General features: G+C 42.9%; 1 protein-coding gene across 1 annotated transcript; it reads left to right on the forward strand.

The window, feature by feature from the left end:
* Nucleotides 1–9,742: 9,742 nt before the first annotated feature.
* T265_11570 (hypothetical protein) lies at nucleotides 9,743–22,882 on the forward strand (the record flags this gene model as incomplete). Its single annotated transcript, XM_009178254.1, has 11 exons — nucleotides 9,743–9,756; nucleotides 9,888–9,985; nucleotides 10,714–10,756; nucleotides 12,945–13,020; nucleotides 14,367–14,499; nucleotides 15,277–15,398; nucleotides 17,478–17,567; nucleotides 18,667–18,744; nucleotides 20,191–20,316; nucleotides 20,555–20,710; nucleotides 22,715–22,882. The coding sequence occupies 11 exons, from the start codon at nucleotides 9,743–9,745 to the stop codon at nucleotides 22,814–22,816; spliced, it is 1,038 nt and encodes a 345-aa protein (XP_009176518.1).
* Nucleotides 22,883–24,143: the final 1,261 nt, after the last annotated feature.

Consider the following 24,143-nt stretch of genomic DNA (forward strand, 5'->3'; position numbering starts at 1 on the left):
GTCAGTCAAGCGTTGGAACCTGTGCACCGGAGCTGTACAACCATGGTATCCCTTGACTTCGAAAATACCTCCGAATCAATCGATCGCTTGTGTAATAGATAAATAGTCACATTGCGGCGAAAATCAGCGGCAATAAAATATTACCTACTGAATCTTAAGAATGGATACAGACGAACTCATTATGTGTAACATTTTCAATACGATCCTCAACCCCCACCCCCGACTAAATGATGCTTCGGTGGACGAGCGACTTTGATCAAAGTGCCGCTCTACATGTTGATTCGAAATACACGATTACCACGTTGTATGGAATTGCTTGTTCGCATTGTCTTTATGAGGCTTTGTCAGTCAGATTAAGAACCGAAAACGGTTGCGAGAAGCACATTATAAAATTCCAGCCATAAGAAGCTTCAAGTAAGCCCGAATACGATGCGTCGTTGTTCGATTCTTGTTGCGTTATTTTTCTGCATCGACCACGTTGCATGGTTGGAAGCCGTCGGTGTCCACAATTGGTCATCCATATTTAATAATAATCCGTCAAAGAACTGGGTTGTCCTTGTCGCTGGTACGAATACCTGGGCAAATTATCGACACCAAGTAGGTTTTATTTGGCTCTTCATTGGTTTGAGCTTCAAAATTCTTCTAAAGCCCGCATGAAATGTTTTTCAATGTGGAAATTCGCACTAATGTTCCCCCAAGAGTTGTGGCCGACCTAATTTCCTCCATGAATGTGATGTTCTTTGGAAAAGGCGGTGGATAGAAGCCACAACTACTAGGCACGCATTTCGTGGTTTGTTTGTTTCTCAGTATTTCCTTGTTGTGCAGGGATATTTTGCTTCGAGTGTGGTCGATCAACTGATTATTACTGATGTGTATACCGTCGTTCACGTTAGTCGGAAATCGACATCGTCACCCATGTGTTTTATGTCGCGTTATGTTGGGTGAAATCACTGACTTTGAGTAGAAGGTGTGTTTTGCATCAACAAATGAGTATCCCTACGGCCGCATGTTCATCAAGCCACCACTAATCATTTACCCTTTCTTTGGAGCATCAGTATGTTAGAGAAACGCCCCTAGACTCCGCAGTACCTTAACCCCAGGTGATCTGGTGAACAAACCAGATGTGAGAAATCTCAAAAAAGACCACTTACGCAGCAACGACATTAGTTGTTACCCCTAACAAATTTATTCTATCGCTAGTCAATATGAACAAATAATTGTATACTACTTGGCACGATGAAGCAATGCGAAGTTGGAGTAAAAATATGGAACGTCACTTTGATTAAATCCGTTCGTGCAATCGTGCCTGGTTTGTGTGGGGTTATCTGAGAATGGCATGGAAAATTTCACACGTATCGAATGTGTCTGTACCCATTCTTGAGATTCACTTAGTGATATTTTATTGCCGCTGTGTTTCGCTGCAATTTTATCGTTTGACCTGTGTGGAAAAGAACGACAGTAGCGAACATATAAATATCGAAATCAGGGGATGTCAAGTTTGAAGAGCTCCTGTACGCATGTCGTTGTTTCGACTAAAGCTGTGTTCCAGAAAACTCTTACCGGGCTCGAATCCTGCTTCCTCCTCTTGGACTCTGTCTTCAAGTCTCTTCGTGAATCAACGTAATTAGGCTCAGGGAGCATCCTGTTCACAACGGCAGCCACGCCGATATTATTAGAACTAGCAAAACTTGCTTCCGGATCATGCAAATGACAGCGGGCTGAAACACGCAAGTTGTGCATTCCAGCAACCGTGGTGAGAATTTGAGTCCTAATTACCAAGAAAGCGACGGCGAATCCAGCGCACAAACATGCTGTGCAGCTGGTTTCAGATCGCATGCAATAAACAGTGACAGACAAACTGAAGAATGTTTTTAGAGCGTTTAAATCAACTCGGGCAACCGAGTTGGCCGCGCACGTTGCGGCTTTCATCAATTGGAGGCAAGCATCTCTTAGTTATAAGAATTGAACTATATGTATATCCTGAGCACCAGGCTGAGAAAAGTCATCATATGGAATATATGAAAGAGGAGGAAGAAAGGCTTCACCAGTAAGCGGGCACCACAAGGCGGTTCTACGAGTTCCTTAAGAAACTCCACCTCCCATTGGTGGCGGATCTTTGGAGGCGTCATCACTAGTATGCGCTAATATACCGAAACACCCGGATATAGAAAGGAAGCCATTTGGTGTCCGCGATTAGTGCATTCATCCTGAAAGCCCTTCTATACTTTCACATTCCCGAATTTGTGGTGGATTGTGCAAGCATTCATAGGAGCCTAAATTCTTAAACCTACATCATAGGGAGTTGGTCCGAGCCCCAACCCGGGGACTTCTACCCATAGACCAACCTGGTATGGGAGGGCCTGTGAGTGTCCCATATACACTGCTCAGTGGGTGATTGAGACGCACAAACCGTCAGGCCTCTGTGAGGAACAGGACCGATCTTCGAGTTCCTTTGAAGATATTTTTTCATCTGGAATATTTTTACATGAAATATATTCCAAGTGCAATGTTGTTATCCATGGTCATTTTGGTGAGTTTATTTGGCAAACAAATGGCCAACCTTGTTCATTTATTCACTGAACATCGAGGGCGGATCCATTGGAGAATGTCCTTCAAGAAAACACACTCATACAGCGTATAAAAGTGATTAGGGCACCGAAAATGTACCTCTTTACTTCTTTTCTGAGCCGAAAGCAACCGTTTTCGGTTCTTAATCTGACTGACAAAGCCTCATAAAGACAATGCGAACAAGCAATTCCATACAACGTGGTAATCGTGTATTTCGAATCAACATGTAGAGCGGCACTTTGATCAAAGTCGCTCGTCCACCGAAGCATCATTTAGTCGGGGGTGGGGGTTGAGGATCGTATTGAAAATGTTACACATAATGAGTTCGTCTGTATCCATTCTTAAGATTCAGTAGGTAATATTTTATTGCCGCTGATTTTCGCCGCAATGTGACTATTTATCTATTACACAAGCGATCGATTGATTCGGAGGTATTTTCGAAGTCAAGGGATACCATGGTTGTACAGCTCCGGTGCACAGGTTCTGACACTTAACTGAATGTAGAACTGTGGTCCGAACAAGCCCTTTCAGAGTAGAATCATGCCTCCTTTTCTTGGAATAATGCATCCCATTGCCTTTTTTAAAAACTTATACCCCACCAATTAGGGATTATCCCCCACTCCTCGCATGCCTTCTTTGTTCTCCTTGCCTCACTATGCCTATTTTCCCTAATTCCGGTTTCATTTTTGGTCTCATTCAGGCTGACGTTTTCCACGCGTAGCAAATGTTGCTTAAAAACTACGTTCCAGCGGAGAATATAATTGCTTTCGCCTACGACGTTATTGCAAACAATCCCGAGTAAATTTCAATTATAAATTTTCCTATCCGATAACAATCATAATTTTCAAAATGCGTTTCGTTGTTTGACTTCAAAACGTCTCATTGTTGAGCCATAATTCCCGTAGATGTAAATCATGAATAAATTTGGGCGTATATGATTATGAATTTGCGTACGTCACGTGAGATGTATAGTCAATTTCATGGCTTTTCATGACTAGAAACGCCGCGGAACCTCGATACAATCAGTACGAACGGGGTGAATTAATTGAAAGTCTTGGTTGTCTTTGAAAATATAGGAATAGTGTGATCTTATCCGGAACACTCAACCACTTGTGCTTCCTAATTTCGTCGTTTGAGCCGATGGTTTGGGGCGAAAATTAACCAGACAATCTAGTATGCCTAACATTTTTAATACAGTCGATTGCCAGTATAAGTGGANAGTATAGTGAGAATACCGAAAATATGAAAGAGAAGCAAGCAAGGCTTCACCAGTAGCCTTGTTTCAGTCGCGCGCCCTGCGGCATAGAGCAGAAAATGCCATCAGTTTGATGACACCACTCGCGGCCGATGAGACATGAGGTTATTTGTAAGCGTGCAATCCATGCTTGAAACCAGGCTGTGATGCTACCAGCCTAATGGGGAAAGTCCTTCATCGCGAAGTCGTTTGTTAGCAAACATTCACTGAACGGCCATAAACTATTGGACAGGAATTTAGTCATCTCATTTGCGCATATTTTTCAAAATCCAAAATTTCGCAAAATGTGTCTTCAGCTGTCATGCGTATTCATTAAATATCATGCTCCTGTAAGCGAGCACCACAAGGCGGTTAATAATCTTCACCTTCCATTGGACGCGGAGCGTAACTTGGAAAAGACAGCAGGCTGTTTGCACGTGACATCAGTAGTGTGGGTCGATTCCCCGGGCACCGGGACATAGAAAGGAGGCCATTTAGTGTTCGCGATTAAGTCATTCATCCCGAAAGCCCACTTACACTTGTGCGTTCCCGAATTGGTGGTGGACTATGCAGACATTCAGAGAAGCCTTCTTCATAGGAAGTAAGTCCAAACGCCAACTGGGAGGACTTCTACCCATAGACCAACCTGTTATGGGAGGGTCTGTGAGGGTCACATGTACACTGTTCAGTGGGTAATTGAGACGCACAAACCGTAAGGCCTCTGTGACGTCCAATCTCTCTCTCTGACAGACACACGTACGGTAGATTTTTAGTTCGAGTGACAATACTGGCACCAAGCGAACAGGAACAATCTACCATGTTCTTTCAGGGGTTGTTTACATCTAGAATAGTTTTACATGAAATATCTTCCAAGAGCAAGGATGTTATTTATGGTCATTAGGTGATCGCAGTTGGCGAATATATGACCAACCTTGTTCACCTAGTTGCCTAGCCATCAAGGGCGGATCCATTCGAGAAGGCCTTCCAAGAATACACACTCATACAGCGTATGAAATGATTGGGACACCGAGCATTCACCTGTTCACTTCTTTTCAGAGCCAAAATGGACAGGTTTTGGTTCTTAAACTGATTGATAAAAACTCATAAAGACAATGTGAACAAGCAATTCTATACAACTTGGTAAGCGCGTATTTCGAATCAACATGCAGAACGCAAAGTCGCTCGTCCACTGCAGCATCATTTACTTGAGGGGGTTGAGAATCGTGTTGAAAATGTTACACATAATGAGTGCGTCTGTATCCGTTCTTAATATTCAGTGGGTAATATTCTATTGCCACTGATTTCGCCGCAATGTGACCATGTATCTAGTACACAAGCGAACGACAGATTTGGACGTATTTTCGAATTCAAGGGATACCAAGATTGTACATTTTCGGCGAGCAAGTCGTTGTTCGGACACTTGACTGAATGTGGAACTGTGGTCCACACAAGCCCTTCCAGAGGAGAATCATGCTTCCTGTTCTTGGGATAAAGCGTCCAGATACTGTTGGGATAACTGATACTCGACCAAGTATGGATTATCTTACACACTCTGTTTGCCTTCTCGAACCTGTACGACTCACTAAGCCTGTTATCTCAATTCACGTGTCATTTGTGTTCTCATTCAGGCGGACGTTTTTCACGCGTATCAGATGGTGCAAAAAAAAATGCTCCACCGGAGAATATAATTACTTTAGACTACGACGATATTGCAAACAACCCCAGGAAAATATCGCGAAAAACTTTCGCTATATTGTAGCAAATAGAGTGTGGAAAAGGCACTTCGTTTTCTATAGATAAAAATGTTGGTAGCCCAATTGTCGTAGATGGTGGTCGTTGGCTTGTTCGCTGAACTGGGCAATTTGATTGCAAACGTTTCATCACCAATCGAGGTGACATCATCAGTGCGTTATTGTGGAGCGTAGTAGTGCGTAGCGGTGGGTTGGTGGTTGTGCGTTGGGTAGTGTTGTGCGTGTGTTAATATAGTGCTGCTAGCAGGGGATGACCTTTGGTCGCGATTAGTTGTTCGGTCGGGTGATTCCATTGGTTGCTCCGTTGTCCTGTATCCCCATTCGCCGATGCCCACGTGACCTTTGAGCTTGGCATCCCCTCCGTCGTAATCTGGTCGAAGCTAGATTGACCTTTGTCCCTTCCAGTCCTGGGTTGTGACCTTTATTGATTTGCCTCCAAGGAGTTCCTTGTTTCGTTGTTTGTGAATCCAATATTCGGTCTTCCTTGAGTTTTCCGGTTGAGTTGTTGGTCTTTTGCACGTAGGGGTGCGTAAATTGGGTCCAGTTCGATGCACCGGTTGATCGAATTTGCCGTCGAGTACCATGCTTCCAGAAATTCTCTTCCGTGCCTCGTGCGTCCGTATGCCAAAATTTCTGCGTTTTCCAAGTTGAATTTGTGGCCTTCTTGGTCCTCGTGTATGGATATCAAGGACAGGGGGTCATGCCTCCTGACGGCCGCGTTGTGTTCCTTTATTCGTGTGCATAGTCTCCTGCCAGTTTGTCCGACGTAGAATTTGTTGCAGTTGTTGCAGTTGAGTTGGTATATCACATTGTTCTTCTTGGTTTTGTCCGGGTTGTCCTTCGGTCTAGAGATTAATTTCCTCAGGGTGGCATTCGGTTTGTGGGCCACAAATATTCCTTTTTGAGCCAATAATCTGGTCGCGAGTTCTGATATATTCCTGATGTAAGGCAGGACTACCCGTCTGGTGGCTTGTTCTTGCTGTTGCCGTGGTTGGGGTGTCTTCTTCTTCAAGCTTCTCTTGATAAAATTCCTTGGATATCCATTGTTCTGGAATACCCTGAGTAGATGGTTTTCTTCCTTCTTCCGCAGTTCTGTGGTGCTGCAGTGTGTCTCCGCCCTCTTGAACAAGGTTTGGACGCAGCTCTTCTTGTGGTTTACTGGGTGATTGCTGTTGTAGTTCAGGATTTGATCTGTATGAGTCTCCTTCCGGTATACACAGGTTTCCAGAGTCCCATCCATCTTTCTGTTCACTAGAACGTCTAAGAATGGTAGTCGATTGTTTCTTTCCAGTTCGATTGTAAACTTGATATCTTCAAAAGTGGTGTTGAGCAGTTCATGTGCCTCGTGCACTGAATCCCGTTTCATGATGACAAAGGTGTCGTCCACGTAGCGGATCCAAAGTTTTGGATTGATGATCGGCAGTACCGCATGCTCTAACCTTTGCATTACCGCCTCAGCAATAAATCCTGATATTGGAGATCCCATTGGAGTTCCTTTCAGCTGTTGATATATTTGTCCATCGAAGGTAAAGTATGTATCCATGCAAAAGTCCAGCAGTTTGCCTATACTTTCAGGTTTCATGGTTCCTGTCGTGTTGGGCTTAGTCTGAAGCAGTTCTGCTATGGTTGTCCTGGCAAGGTTGTGGTTGGTTAAAGTGAACGGCGATGTGACATCAAATGAAAGCATGACTGCATCGTCTTCTATACTGACGTTCTGTAATTTGTGTAGGAATTGACCTGCATTATTGACTGTGTGTTCCGATTCGGAGATCAAGTTTTTTAATCTTCTCCACAGGTCTTTTGGTAATTTGTAAGTTGGGGTTCCCGGAAGTGAAACGATTGGTCTAAGTGGAGTTCCTTCTTTTTTTTAATCTTCTCCACAAGTCTTTTGGTAATTTGTAAGTTGGGGTTCCCGGAAGTGAAACGATTGGTCTAAGTGGAGTTCCTTCTTTGTGTACCTTTGGTAGTCCGTAGAATTGTGCAATGTTGGTGTCATCGGCTTTCGTTTTCCATCGTCCCCGTCTGGTTAGCTCGTGTGTTTCTTGCAGTCTCTTGAGCATCGTGTTGATTCGATTGATGACGTTTGAAGTTGGGTCATGATCGATTGGTTTGTAGGTCGTGGTGTCATTTAGCAGTTGTTTTCCCTTTTCAATGTAATCCGGCTTGTCCATTATCGCCGTGATGCGTCCTTTGTCTGCCGGTAGTATTACGATTGTTTCATCCTTTCGTAGACTTGTGAGTGCGTCTCGTTCTTGTTTGGAAATCAGTTGCATGTTTCTATTCCGCGTGATCGCCGGTACGATTGTCTGTCGTATCTGTTGTTGAACCTCCTCGGACATTTCGTTTGTTTTCAGGGCATGTTCTAAGCTGGCTAGCAGACCAATTTTAGATCGACCTAGATCTACTTAAACTCCCGATTAGAAGATAGCCACACACCTTGAAAGCTATCAGCAGAAGTTTTTCTCGGTCCATGGTCTCAGAATCGCCTTCCTCTCAGCTTATGGTGAGTATCAAAGATTATTCAGCAGTAAATCTGCACAGATGTTTCCTAGATTTTTAATTTCATATCATTTCCTACCATTTCCTATCCCGATCTATCCTTTACCATACAGTGTTCACATGTTTTACGCTAATTTGAGCTTGTGTTCAGATTTCGTAAAATATCTTAAAGTACACAAGGGATTGGACAAGCTTGGAAAAGTTTGAAAATTTGCTTGTTCTTGGAAATTCTGCAGGGATAGGACAGACAAATAGGTAAAACTCACCTAAACACTTCATTAACCTAAACGCATCTATGAGGCCCTAACATCTACAAAGAAGTTGGATGCCCAGAAGTCCTCAAGACAAAGTTAAATACATAATTTTCCTTGGGTTTATCTGCTTCAGCGGAAGCTAATCCTGATATAAAATAACGGACGACAGTGTCGGTTTTCTCACTGTATTTTGGATGTTCCAACAAGTAATTTTATTTCAAGAAAGGGTTGTGAATCTCCATATGCATGTTTATCCGGACTTCAAAAGATGGTGGAAGTTGACATCATATTTTTTAAGAAAAATAAATGATTAACGCAATCCTTGCTAGCTAATTTAACGACGCGAATTAATCATATAAAAGATTATTAATGACAAATGTCGGATAACCCCAACGAGTTCCGTCCGGGTCGTCACCCCTCCCTGTTGCTGTTCGAGTGAGGTAACATAATGTGTACATTGTTATATGTGCACAACCACCAACCCACCTCTACGCACTACTACGCTGCACAATAACGCACTGATGATGTCACCTCGGTTGGTGATGAAACGTTTGCAATCAAATTTCCCAGTTCAGCGAACAAGCCAACGACCTACAGGCACTTCGTTGTTTAGCTTTAACACGTCTCACTGTCTTTGGCGTATTTTTCATGTATAGAACTGTTAAATTTGAGCTGCCGACAACGAAGAGGCTTTATGCGTCACTTCAAATGTCATATCAGATTTTCTTCTGGTTGATGTTGTTCCATGACTGTAGACGCCATAGAATCCTGATGCAAGCAGCACATTCTGATGATGATGACGATGATGATGATATGCACTCGTCTGAGTACTCGTTTGAGTAGCCTGAAATGATATCTAGATGTCGTTTTGGTACATCACTTGACTGATGATTTGGAGCAAATAGTGAGCAGACAATCTAGTAGGCTAAACAGTTTGTAATGCAGTCGGAGAGGAGAAAAGTGCTTCTAAAAGCATTCAGAGTTGGTTCCTGCGTGGACACTGTAACACTCGTACGTCGTTTATTGCGCAGTTGTTCGTTCGGCTGTAGCATCTTTAAGGTGCCTAGCTGCCTCGACACACGAAGGTTGCACGAGGGCTGGGATACTGCCAGGTTTCCCAAGCCTAGACATAAGAGGTCGGGAGGCAGAGGTAGGGCTGGAACTACTGAACTGCCCTTCGGCAAATTCGCGCTCTAGCCACTAGAGCCGTCTCGTTCCCTAACCAATCGAATTGCATTCATGGACGCCGAATATGGATATGCTCAGATGATCTACCGCGGGTGGTGTTTGCATGCAAAGTTACTTAAAAAAATCACATTTTCGAAACAAATTTGCAATTTTCTTTGTTGTGCACCCTACGAGGAGCATTGTAGGATACCTACGTTATTTCTGCGTGAAGGATTATTAGTCACAATCAATCGAATGTGCGACAGAAAATGTACTCATCGTCGTGAGCATTTATCCCGAAACAAGCCCGGTACCACGCCGAAAAGAATTTGTGAGCCTTTCATTTCTTTCCATTCGACTTACATGTAAATTTCTCCCGAAACCCCACAGCCAATTTTCATTCTTTGATTACAGAAATCCGTTTAAAGGTAAAGTGTTCCATGACTACGAGCACGAAGATGTCTACATGGGTGTGGTAATTGACTACCGTGGAAAAGTAAGTCCGTGTTCCGGTGCGCAGCAATCAAGTAAATTCCTGCATCAGTTCACCGTGTAACACACTGTGCAAGTAAAATGACACAATATATAAAACTTTTGCTTTCGGCTTGTCGAGTAGGCCAGCGTCCTTGTCAAAAGAACCACGAAAAGAGTATCATAAATTAGACGTTCAACTGTGATTCGCTTGAGTGCTGATGAGTAGTTCTCACTTCAATATAGCGCCTAGTTCTCAAGTGAGCTTCATTCTCTAGCTACTGAGGTAGACGAGGGCTATTCGTTGTGCTTCCGTGTGATTCATGTTCAACTCAGCTGCCAACAATGGCTGATGCACCAACAAAACCTAGCAGCGTGTCCAGGACAGCACATTTAGCTGGAGAATATTATAGATAAGAGATCTTCCACTTTGATGATCATGCTGTTGAGAGATACNGAGGATTTCTTGGTAGTGCTTCCAGCTAGTCCACGTTAAAATAAACTACTAACTCTGTGCTCGAGGAGCTAATCCAGATTGTCATGCTTGGCAAAGAGACCAACAACTGAATTCTTCAGTTTTCAGCATACAGCGACCATCGTGGTAATAATGAGTGAAAATGGATGGCAGACGATAGATTTCGCTAATTTATTATATTCAAAATGAATGGTTACTATGAACAGAATGAGTGTGTTTCAAAGGATTGTCACGGGAATAATTGGTTATGCATGTTAATTCGTTTTAAGATGTCACTCACACACGTATTAACAGGCAATAAGGAACTTGAAGCCAACAAGAAGAAGGTGCTGAAAAGGTTAGTTTGCGCGGAAGTGGATATTGTTTACGCACTTGCTGTTCACAGGCGGAATTCTAGTTTTGAAGGTCACCGTCTTCGGATTTACGAAATGCGTTTTTCGTATTCTCGTACGTAATATGGTACATAATGTTTTTAATTGAATTTCCCTGAATAAGTCAATATGTCCGCCTCCGTTTAATCGAAACCCGTTTTTTTCAATTTCAGTCTATACGTTATTATTATTTCATGGTAATATATCTGGTAAACATTGTTTGGGTGTGCGATTGTGGCGCAATCCTTAATCCCCCGATATTTGACGGTAATTCCTGAGTAGCCAATGCTTTGTAGGGGATCCCTTTATGTATAACTAATTAGATATTCCCAGCTCCCGTGAACCCTTTTGAGTTAATTTTTTAAGAACGCTGTTTGACGGTTTTTTTAAGAGCTTCATGTTAGTTGCTAGTCTGCTGTTATTCAGCTTCGCTTCCGGGAACTTGGTGACTCGTGTTCTGTTCGGTCACCGTTCCAAAGCAGCGGTCTGGTAGCTGTTCATATGGGACTTACTTTGAGGTTTCGCCAGTCCTTTCAATAGCTTGGAGTGGGGAGTTCCTGCATTCACCCTCCCAAAGCACTCAGTTTGAAATCCATTCCTGAACTCATCCGCACTGTATTGACTGTTGCCTAGAGTATGGAGTTTCGCTGCGTGTCACGGATATTATACCCTGTTGTAGCAAGCTATTTTTCTGTATCCAAACATTTTCATGCAGAATATTTCCATTGTCATATTGAAAAACATTTTTACTCTTTTCCATATTGTGAGCTTAATAGTTTGTACCTTGGAAGTTGACTAATGTTTTACAAAGATTTGTTCAAGGTGAGCTCGGCGTTTTTATATTCTCTTCCACTTCATAGCAGTCTGCTTTATTCTTCTGCCTGAAAAAGTTTCCTTTACGGATCTAATGCATAACTAACCAGCAAGATGAACAAAAGCTTTCTGAGCCTAAGCTAACCAAACCATGTAGTTTGTTGAGATCGTGGATGAAATATTCTTTAGAATAGTTACTCATTGGCGATAGGCTCCCTTCTTAATAAAGACACTTCTATCAGAGGAAGAGCATTTAGCCAAAAGGACCCTGAAAATCAGGCGACAGGACAAAAGAAATTCAGGACGAACCGAGCAACATGGAGTACTAAAATCTGTAATCTGATTGAGAGCCTACTAAATGTGGGGGAGGCGGACCGCAACACAAGGAACTCAGTAACCGGCCAATCGGACAACTACCAAATGGTCCCCAGAGAGAAGCTACTGAAAGCACATATCAAGTCCAGGGAATGCAAACCACAACGCAGTGCACACCGAAATGAACCAATTGAACCCCGCAAACTTTATGCTCCCGTCAACAAGTCGCAGCCGCATAATGCCAGAGAGGTATTCAGGAGGTGCCCACCCAAACATTCACTCACGATGTCACTTCGATTGGCGATGAAACATCTCCAAGGTGATCATCGGGATCAGAGAACCGACGGGCGCCCTCTTGATCAAAGACCAGCAAACAGACCATAGATCAGTTTCATATAAAAACATATGGCCTCTTGGATATCCCTGTTCAAAATGTAGTGTCGTCTCTCGCTAATTAAAATATTTCCCTCAGAAGTGTAGGTATTTTCATGCAAATATTTAATCATGCTAGTAAGAGTATGACTTCGAAAGATCTGAGTGTGACAGTTCCAATGTCAAGATGATAAACTAACTGAAGTATAAGACTGCCTCTATTCACCTTCATGCATTCAAAACCATAGGAGCTACTATAACACGCGGTGCAATTGTAAACCGACGGACGTCCAAAAATCGACTTTTCATTCTCGCATTCATGTGACCATGCAAAAAGCAGGCCAGTGAAACTTAATTTGGTTACGGATTATATCCAGTAGCGTGGCCAAAACAATATTCTGACCGGTGTTTCCGCTAACTTTCCAGCTCCGCGGGTTTTTGGTTATGCTATCCTATGTTTGGTTGCGCCACCCAATAAGCTCCTCTACGTGACCACCTTAAACATTCTCCCCACCTACAGCGGTCCTGATGACAACGTGGGTGTTTCCGCTAACTTTCCAGTTCCACGGTTTTTGGTTATACTTTGCTATGTTTGGTTGCGCCACCCAATAGGCTCCTCTACGTGACCACCTTAAACATTCTCCCCACCTACAGCGGTCCTGATGACAACGTGTTCCTCTTCTTCTCTGGGCACGGTGGAGTTTCCTTTCTTAGACTGATAGCAGAAGATGTAAGTTTGTTTAGTTTTGGTAGCACACAGTTTTTCCGTGGGAAGCTAAATGGAGAACGGCTTGGAGAGGCTTAGATAAACATACGTTGGCGCATTCTCATCCATAATTCTTTATAAGTGAGAGCTTATAGTTTCCCAAAAGTGATATCCCCAGAAATTCAAGTTTAGTAGGCCTCGTCTGGGTGCGTTTATTGATAACCTCAATATTTCGTTTCACTGAGTTTGGGTCACTCAACTCACATGATTTCGCGGTCGATCCATTTAGGCTTCTGAGCAAACGTAGATACCATAAACAAAGAAGCTGGTTGTATACGGTCACTCATGACGAACTCGTCGGCTTGAGTCTCCCTGCAGGACAATATATTTCACTTTGCCTTTAGAGAAACTGTGCGAATCATTGGTAGTACGAAGTAGTTTTCGTATTTCTGTAATAGAAACCACTCTGTGATAAAAACCCGGGAAGCAATGTACAGCGGTTCCATCCTCATTGGGGTTCATCAACGGTGCGTTTGGTAGTTGCAATATTAAACCGCTCGGCCACGGGCAGCCAAACGACATCCTGATTTGCCCGCACCGATTCAGAACAAAACGTTGCTCATTCTTCAATCAAGGAATCCACACCACTGATGACTGACTCCTCGACTGACAACTTTTCAGATGAAAAAATCCATCCGTCGTGTGAACCACTGTTCCTTTTGGAATACTTACAGTCGGTTTGTAGTGAGATGACATTTGAATGTGTGCAGTACTTTGGGAATCGCCCTGAATTTCGTGAATCGCGATTGGAGCTAAAATACTCTCCATAGATTGGGAAGTGGGACAAATGTTTGAAAACGGAGGTGGAAGTGACAGTCGGAGTGACATGAAAATCAGCCGTTCAAACTGGCGATTCATTATTTAGATTTTTTTGACTGCAACTTATCCACTCTAATATTGGTCTTTGCGTAGTATTTTCAAGAGAGGTTCACCGTACCGTCAACATTATAGCTGACCAACACTACAGGGGACATGCTGGCACTCATATACCGGGGCACGAAAACACATTTCACATGGCACTCAGTAATGACTCCAGGAAGACTAAGCAAAACGCATTCAAACGTTGTCCTTCATCTGATTCTGTTGGGCAGTATTTCTAAAAAAATCAATACTCGTTCAGTTGGAACACCCATTCGGTGCGTAGCTGTTATTCCATCTTATGAAGTACCAAAGCCGAGACACTGATAATTTGCCAAAGCCCAGACGGGAACAGGCAAAATGCTGAGGTTGGGTTCGAAGTCCTTACATTCATGCTTTTGTCCATGAGCTATCTCCAGCTCACGAGAATTTTCCTTCCTGTTTTGCGACAGCTGCATGCCGTGGAGTTGAACGATATCCTCGCCCACATGCATTCAAAAAAAAAGTACAACAAAATGGTGCTGTATGTGGAGGCTTGCTACTCTGGCTCTCTGTTTCGGAATATTCTTCCTCCAAATATGGGAAGTAAGTGGCGTAATTTTTTGGCTGTCTGTCTTGCAGATCCTGCTTAATAGCGCTCAGAATGTCCTTCACATATGGTTAAAATACTGCACTTGCCAGTACAACAAACCGGAGTTCCAACGTTGATTCATCCTTGTTTTCTTTGTGATCCTTACAAGGAAGAAATGTCTGCCTACACTCAAAACTGTTTAGCCGGGCAATGCACAACATTCAGCTTTCAGTGATTGTTATCGCTTCTTCCGATGAAATAGTTATATATGGGTTGAAGAAATCATTGTGTAACACGTACAACCCCTGTGATGTTTTGATGTCCCTTTGAGGCAACCACCAATGCCAAGGGATTGTGAGTGGATCGTGGCTATTTTATAAAATGTACACGTCAGTCCATCAAACAACAGGTCTGATGCTTGCATTCAGTAAAAATTACAGATTGGACATTCATATGCTGATTTGGGCTTTACGAGGTGACCCAACGGAATCCAGCGAGTTCTCTCGTTCATGAGAGTGTTTGGCCAGTCCGTCCAATCTGGCTTCAAGAAGTAATTAAGTTCTATGAAAAGTCGCGGTGTTCGCCTACCTGATTCGTCGCGAGAGGCGTGAAAACCGTGGAATCTGCCAACGGGTTTTCAGAGACATTCTGAGAATTGTGTTAGTTCCAGATTTCATACAGCCTCAATTTCTGCGAGTCACAGGATCAGTTTACCAATACGTTACCTCACTATTTTACGCATATTTGATATTGACCCACACTATCTGTTGTCTGAACCTCTAAACCTGCAGTCTACGTGATAACATCAGCCAAGGAAGATGAACAATCCTGGTCTATTTTTTGTACTGACAAGGATATCGACACTTGTCTAGCAAGCGAATTCGCGTACGCCTGGACTAAAGATTCTGAATACGTGAGTTTTAGCAAAACTGCTGCTGATAAGGCTATCAGTTATGGTTGGGTAATCTCGTGGTACTCAGGAGCCAGTGGTAGCCTACTTGGTACTCTAGACCACTTATTCGTTTATTTCGAATGCGTTAGCTGCACTCTCTTAGTAAATATGAATCTTTGGGTGACAGTGGGGCCAGGTATCTTCTGGAGTCAGGAAGTACTATTGACATTTGTGAACATTCAACCCAAAGTTTTGTTTTGACTGCTGGAACTCGTTTATCATGCGCAGAGCAGATGTGTGCTTCTCGTCTTTTCCCCATCCAGTCTTGCACGTCGGTGATTACGCCTATCTAGCTATCATTAAGGTAATGAATATTTCGCAGGTTGTGGCTCATTCGACAACATAGTCTTTAATGGTTTCGCCTGCGTGAGCTTGTCCACTCATCCCAAAACCGAAGCTTCAAAAACAGATCGAACATGTGGTGCCACAAAATTGGATGTGTCAGCTCCGGGTTAGTTTAGCTTGCATCAAGCTGGGCAAATGTTTTCCTTTGGCCCGCAACCTACTCAGCATTAATTTCCTTCAGTAGTACGGCGCACTTTGCGAGACTGGTTATAAATCTTTTGTAGACATTTCAGCTAGAAATGACTATCAAACACAAACATCACCGTCACCAACAGTGCTGCCACCAATTTACTTTTGAAGCATGAACAAGATTATTGCGAATTCAGCAATCTCGATCGCCCGGTGGCCCAGAAATATAGAACGCATTAGTTGGATATCTAAATATTCTCATCAACCTCCCAATTCCGCTACCCTCTGACCTTGTAGAGGTATGAAGAGTTATGCATAGAGGTATGAGTATATGGGAAGTCTGGGTGCCAACGGTGTACATCGCCCCCTAAGATGGAGACTGCCTGAGTTCCACTGCGTTTGGGTGAAGCTTTCGGAAATTATGCAACTGTTGTCATCTTCGATTCGCATCCTCCGAGTGGATGCCTGAAGCTGCAGGAGCATCGAAATTACTGTGGTGGCCCAGCACCAAGTTTTCCCCCATTCATTTTGATTCCTTTCTTCGGAATGGGGCTTTCAGTGAAGTTGGGATGCACGCAGGGAATCGTCCGTTTTAAATAGGGATGCTGATAATGATGACGTTAATTATCAGTATTACTATTATTATTATGTGAAGGAGGAGGACGGGGGTGATCGTGGCGATATTGATGGTGATAATGGATCTCCTTAACGCATTCGTCTCAATAAATCTGTCGAAATAAACCACCAAAAGTAGTGTGCAGAGTATTCGGTTGGAAAGACATCCACTCGGGTTCCCGGTCGTTGTCAATCGAATTTTCATTTTTCTCACATATCCTGCCTCATCACAGATGAATGAGGTTTCACTGTTACCCTAGCTGACAATACTTTATCCAAATATGCATTCAGCATTGCAACACATGCTTTACGCATGTTTAGTTACTGACTGCCGAGAACGGTGTTGTCTTCCGTGCCCAGTCCGGATTGTCAGAAACCTAAAGGTGAACATAACTTCACATGACAGAAGGGAATTAAGGATTCAATGAAAAGTTAGAATACTGTTGGTGTTTTTCGTCTTTCAGAATGGGGTCCACTTGACCCTCCCAGTGCTTGGCTAGAGACATCAAAATGTATGGCGACCCAGCGTTATCATTTGCGTTCATGCCGTCAGTTTCCCTCCAGTTTGTCTGACTAATTGTCGCAGGTGTATGTGTCTCGGGTGTTTTCTGAGGACTAGCCCTAGGTTTGCATTCCTGTTCCATTATCCTTCATTTTTCTACTACGGCAGTGGAGCATCCATATTTTCCTCTGCTGTTGCTCTCGATGATGATGATGCTGATGATGGCGGTGATCATTAACACAGCGCATCAAATCTCCAAGATCTGTCGTCATGCAACAGCGGAGTGCCTACTGATTTACCATTAGTATGGGTCGTCCCATACCTCGGTTATCTTAACTCTAGTGGCAGTTTCACGATTCTGCCTGCATTGGATTAACCTTAAAATTGCATTAGCTAATCTGTGTCTCTTACATATCTCCCCTTTGTCATTACCTCTCCTTCGCGCGCAGCATGACATGAAAAGGCATACACTGGATCAACAGTACGAGGAGGCGAAAAAAGTGACAGCGGATAGTCACGTGATGAAGTACGGTGAGATGGTGAGTCACACACCGTCACGGAGAAATTTAGTTGAACTACTTGTGGAAAAGCAAACTGTTATGAAAATGAGTGTATTTATCGAGATGACAGTTGTGGTTCTATCCGCGAAAGGTGACAGTCAGTGTTGAAATTACTTGATTAGGAACTTCAGGTTCCATAGACCAAGTTCAACAAGGCTGCTAGTCCAGGTATCAAGATATCCAAGCCTGGCCGATTTCACTTTTCGGATAACCAAGCAATGGCTTTGGGTACCTTATGATTCATAAGTTTGTGATCTATGGTACAAAAGGAAGTCGAATCTATATGAATCATTTACAGGTAGCTCAGAGGAAGAATAGTTTTACAGATTAGTTTTCCCACCACCTGAAAACTCGAGGAGCCGTGACTGAACGATGAATGACGCTCTGTGCTGTCTAAATGAAAGCCAACCACAATGCAGCTAAGTCCCTTGTGGCAGCACGTTTCAATTCTCTACTGGAGTGAGATACGCACTTTTTCTCGCTCCCAATAAAGAGGAAACACGTATTCAGTGTTTCTCGATCTTTCAGCATAGAATGGCTTCATCGAAATGCGAAATATCCATTCAAATGATAAAGTTCTGCTAGCCGGCACAAAGCGGAAGTGTACAGTAACATGGGTACAGGCGATCAATAAAGGCACGTCAGGGACTCATCGTCATGAAATTCAAGTTTAAACTCTACTATGTGACGACGACGTTGGTGGGCTAGCTAGCTACGTTAAGTGATTCAGACATATGCTCAACCAAGCGCACATTCGAAAGATACATTGACACATCGGCTACTGCGCTTCGGTCCGACTCGCATAAACTTAGTCAATGTAGTTTTGAACTTCGTCGCAGACCTGAACGAGCAAACTTAGGTGATTATACTAGTGACTCGGTGGACTGGCATACACTGATGTTTGCGAAACGGTTTTGGAATTAATGTTCATTGATCAACCGGATATTTCTACATGAACGCGTGAGTACTCCGGTTGCAGAGCTAGCGCCTTATTCATTGGCGCCTTTTCATTGTATGAACCAAGATGCTATGTCGGTTGAAAATACACTGATAGCTGTCCGTTGATTGTTTATTTCAGGCGATGGGAAGTCTCCTAGTTGGAAAATTCCAAGGTCATTATGTTCTACCGATGCACCGGAGTGACGGAACAATACCAGTATGTGCTCAGTGCTATGTTCGATATTTGTTTACGGAACCAAGTGACCACTCCGGATTCCAATGATACTTTAAAAAGTTGCCACTTCAGAGGCAGGAACGCCTCCAATCCCAGTTACTATCGAATCGACAAAGTAAATTAGGAGTGATTAAACAACCTTAGTTGAAATGTTTTGGGATGGAAACAAGAGTTACTGCGACCAACAACGTTCACCGGAGAAGCCTACAAATAACTCGATAGAGTAATAGATAGATAGATAGATAGATAGATAGATAGATAGATAGATAGATAGATAGATAGATAGATAGATAGATAGATAGATAGATAGATAGATAGATAGATAGATAGATAGATAGATAGATAGATAGATAGATAGATAGATAGATAGATAGATAGATAGATAGATAGATAGATAGATAGATAGATAGATAGATAGATAGATAGATAGATAGATAGATAGATAGATAGATAGATAGATAGATAGATAGATAGATAGATAGATAGATAGATAGATAGATAGATAGATAGATAGATAGATAGATAGATAGATAGATAGATAGATAGATAGATAGATAGATAGATAGATAGATAGATAGATAGATAGATAGATAGATAGATAGATAGATAGATAGATAGATAGATAGATAGATAGATAGATAGATAGATAGATAGATAGATAGATAGATAGATAGATAGATAGATAGATAGATAGATAGATAGATAGATAGATAGATAGATAGATAGATAGAAAGAAAGGAAGAAAGAAAGATAGTTGGATAGATAGATAGATAGAGAGATAGAGAGATAGAAAATCATATAAACAACCAAGCAGACAGACTAAGTGATAAACTGTCTCCGGGACACACAGATGTATAGATAGGCAGGCATTTAGCTGAATCGCGGCCAGTCTGCATAAAAAGAGCAGAGCGATCTAATCGTAGATCCAACTCGTTGAGCGTCTGCTGATAACCTGTAGCATGGTCAGCGATAATCGAGCTGATGTGGAAAGCCTATCACTCCAAAAGTCAAGCGTTTCACCGATTGTAATTATTCGTGGATTTCGTGTAACACCATCCGACCGAACATGGTATTTACCACCAAATATTATCGCCTGTTGAATTCAAGTTGCTACCTATTTCGGCAGCAGGGCGTTGTCGCATCAGGAATATTGGTTGGATGTGTTCACGGCATAAAACAACACACGATATTTAAGGTCTCGTCTCATATAATTAGCGAAATGTATGAAAAGTTTAGTGATGTTCTACTTATCCCAAAATGATTTACAGGCGACTGGATTTCCGCGACGATTTGCGTAACCCTGGCAACCGAGTGGTATTACGTGGTTTCTTCTTAATAGTGAGTATTCTAGGAAGACAGTCCTTACATTCAGTATGGTCAGAGCTCATGATGACAGTAAATGTCTTCCAGTTGTGCTTTCGGTTCCAGCGGAATGCTGTAGATAGAAAACCCTCTTGCCAGGCGCATTTGTTTCCAAAGTCTCGGCGGCTGATGGAGACCGCGACTGAGGGAGAACATGAGAACGCTTGGCGAAAGCTGCACCGTGCAACTCAGGTTTTTCTTATTCCACTGATCTCCAACTGAGAACTGGAAGCACGATGCAAGATTGCTTTGGGTAATAGTAGAGAATGTGTTGCAAATGCATGTGGGCAAACAAACTGTAATAAGTCCTGTATTTTAGCGGTCGTTTATTGACACTACCCAGAAATCCATCGTGGTTCGTTTAGATGTGCTAGAAGTCTTTTATAGTCTACCCATAATCACCCGTAACCATTCTTCCTCCTTCTTTCAGCTTAGCCACATCTTCAAGGAGACGCTTCGCGACATCGTCGTGGACGTGACGACCCACCATAAGCCAACTCTGAAGGGCTTGTCTAAAAGTGATGAGCTCATGTGTTTTCAGGCGGTATTCGATCAATTCCGGACGCACTGCTTCACAATTCAGAAGGTAAGTTGACCAGTTGAGGTACAGAAACAGGGGCTTGCGTACATTACTAGCAGATGCATTCACCCCTGGCGTTACGTATCTTGAGCCTCAATCCCAAAATTACGTCCAGATAAACCGCTGACAGACTACCTTTACGATAGGAACTTTCGGGGCAAATCCGGTGCTCACCTCACTAGCATCCTCGTTTAGTTCTTGAAATCGGACCTTAATTCCGCAACATCGTGTTCATTTAAGGAGACGCCTAATGTATAAATTCGTTATCACAAAAGCGACTCATGGAAGGTAGAAATTGGTTTAGGCAGTTCGGATCTCCTATTCTTTGCAATGTGCATGTGCGCATCTCAAGTTGACAGCAGCCTGAGTTCAGTTCAGTTGAGTCCAGTTCTAATCGGTACAACACAGCACCACGAAAAGTGGATAGATTGAGATTGCAAGCGACATGGGTCAGTCTTGATGTGAGGTTCCTTGTTTCCGAATGTTCCGTGGGTTCAGGCTGCTAAGGAATATAAGGAAGCGAGATTTGACCAACAAATGTGGCTGGAATTGTTTTTCACAGCGCACAATTTTGAAAACAATTTACCGAAAAAAGTGGCGTCTAACCAACAGAAAACTTGAACCGTCGGCGCGGCCAAGCAATAGAAGGATAAGCCCAGAATGATACCCATAACTAATGAACCGGAGTCAGCTCATATGAATATATCTGTTTCAGTTTGAGTGTGTATCGTGGCTTCAATATTTTGACAGCTACTTTGAAAGGTCTGCTGACTCAACGTCTGGTTATTCTGTATGCAGTAGTATAGTCAACGACACCAGCCTTTTGTTACAAAACCCCGTTCAAGTTTAACTGTAAGTAGTTTGTTTGGAGGCTCACGGATGCCCGCTGCTGCCGATGTTGCACTTACCAAGGTCCGGCCTTCTGGACTGACGGTACTGTGCTCTTTTACACATCTTCGTAGATAAGTAATTCTGCGAGTAGTTTCAGTATTTGAAATTGATTGAGGACAAACACGCAGCAACACACACAACATCCGAGAAGCATACAATACGATTATCGATTCCAAGAATCGTTCCATAACTTCAGTGATGGCATCGCAGCATTGTTGGTTCTCTCCGCTTATGAAGCCTTTGCTATGAAATGTAACACTTGCCTTTTTCAAACTACCGACGAATTCGCTTTTGGTCAATTGATATCCATTAGCCCCTTCCTGAGCAATTGATCGCACAACTGCATAAATAATCATCGTCCAATCTTGTATTCTCTTCGAAGATGTTCAGTCAGCGTACACAGTTTATTCTCACTTGAGTGTTCACCGAAGTTTCCTTGAATCTCCAAACACGCCTGACTTAAGAATACAATTCAACGACAAAATTGCTGTCCGCTATTTCCACACAATGTTAAGTAGGAACGTGAGTGAATCTGGGGTAGTCCTTCCTTGGTGTGGGCGTTTTTGGAATCCACAAATCCATTCTGTACAGAGGAAGTTTAATGAAGAGCACAGCCATTCTACTCGTTCGTCCGAATTAATACGATATGATCTAATGGCGATGGATGGTTAACCGAAAAGAACACAGACAGTTCTATGTACGAATGATTAACTTGTATAACTTCAGTGGATTATCAGCAAAAGCAATCCGTACAATTTAGTCTCAAATAGAACACAATTTTGACGGAAACTCTGGAACGGCGACGGCCTGATGAGCCCCAAGAAGAGCAAGACCGGACATAATTTAATAAGTATTTTGTTTCCTAGAGTTCACACATTTTCACTCATTTTCACTCAAGTGAAACTCACTGGCAATCTTCGCCACCGTTTAGCATAATGGCCGCTTTCTCTAAAATCCTGAATTCTGTTGGTGGACGTTAGGATTAATCTTGTGTGAACGAACTGTCCTGATCGTTTGAAAGCATTCTTAGTCATTATTACAGACCTGCGCTCGACATGTAGTAAACTCAGTCGTTCCTATGCGTTCCTAGCTGAGATTCTGTTATCTATCTGCCTTCAGGTCCCTGAAGTAGCCCAGCACACAACTCGCTTAATGGAGCTGTGCAAAGCCGGATACGAGGCTGAAATCCTCATCGACTCCGTCCACAACGTTTGTTCTTAACGGACATGCAACGTGTTTTGTGATTTTGCCGGTATAAAATGAATTACAGATGGTCCGTATCGTGTTTTGCCATCGTCAGAAAGCAGCGGATGTGTTTCTGCGTCAACCAAGATGTCCAGAAATCGTTTGGCAAAACAAAACCGAAAGCATTCAGGCAAAAGAGTCGGGTTACTCATTTCATGTGAACTTATCAAAACGCCACCACATATCCGACGTACCAGTGCACGATAGATGCACAGGACGAACAAAAATACGCCAGGTGGCCAACCCAGGTAGAACGGTTTGTGTGTCGTCTATAGATCAAACACACTGCTCAAATTCAAGCGTTTAATGTTTCAGTGGTTTAAACTTCATGGGATACTTAATTAAGGTTGTTGGGTCGGCGTCGTTTGGCTCAACAATCAGATTGGTAAGGAGTCTTTTGAAATGATCTGTTTTGGCAGTTGTTCCCTTACCACATTATCAGCGTGATGTTGTTGTATCGGATTCACCAACTGGTCGATGTTCATGCGCATGGTACGATACAAGACCGACTCTAAGCCATATGTATCTCGTCCAGAATCTTTATGCAGTTACTCGAAAAGAGTTCTGGATAAAACCAGTGCGCAGTACCGCACAGAAATCGGCACAACGGAGAGACCGATTACCAGGAGATGAAGAATAGATGCTTAGGAACTGACCAATAAAACGCCGTTCGACAGAAAGTGCCGGTTGGCCACACGGTTTATACATAACAAAATCTCTACAACTATTCTTGAAACGACCAGCTACCCATAAGAATGCTGAAAACACTTCAGCATCTCACTACAGGTTTCACCTTCCTGCGTTACATTAGATAGGCGTACAATGTGATGCCCAATTGAAACAAGGTTGATAGGAAATCGCAGAGGGTCAACTTCACCGAGTAATCGCGGTGTGACAGCTGTTTCACACTTTCGGCAGTTGTCTATCTTTGTACTAACGTACAAAATCATCCCGTAGTGGACGGTCCTTTTGCGCTTGACTAGAGGTGTTAACACACAGACTGCGAAGGAATGAAATGTGGACTACAGTATACAAACAATCCTACTTTACATTGAATTAGATGATGTATGGAGCTGGGTGGAGGCAGACCACTACATAACACAAACAGGGCGTTCGGCGTCATTCGCTAAATGGTAAGCCATGAAGGAGTTGGCAGTAGGCAAGCCAAGAAGCATGGATTCCCCGTCCCGTTAACTTTAATGTTGCGAGTTTATGAGAGCAGCAGTCATACCATTTCCTTCCATCGTAAGAGATGTGTTTCATCCAGGCAAATCATTGGCACCCTACGGCATTCAACACATCA

This window comes from Opisthorchis viverrini, assembly GCF_000715545.1.
Source record: "Opisthorchis viverrini unplaced genomic scaffold opera_v5_523, whole genome shotgun sequence".
NCBI lineage: Eukaryota > Metazoa > Platyhelminthes > Trematoda > Opisthorchiida > Opisthorchiidae > Opisthorchis > Opisthorchis viverrini.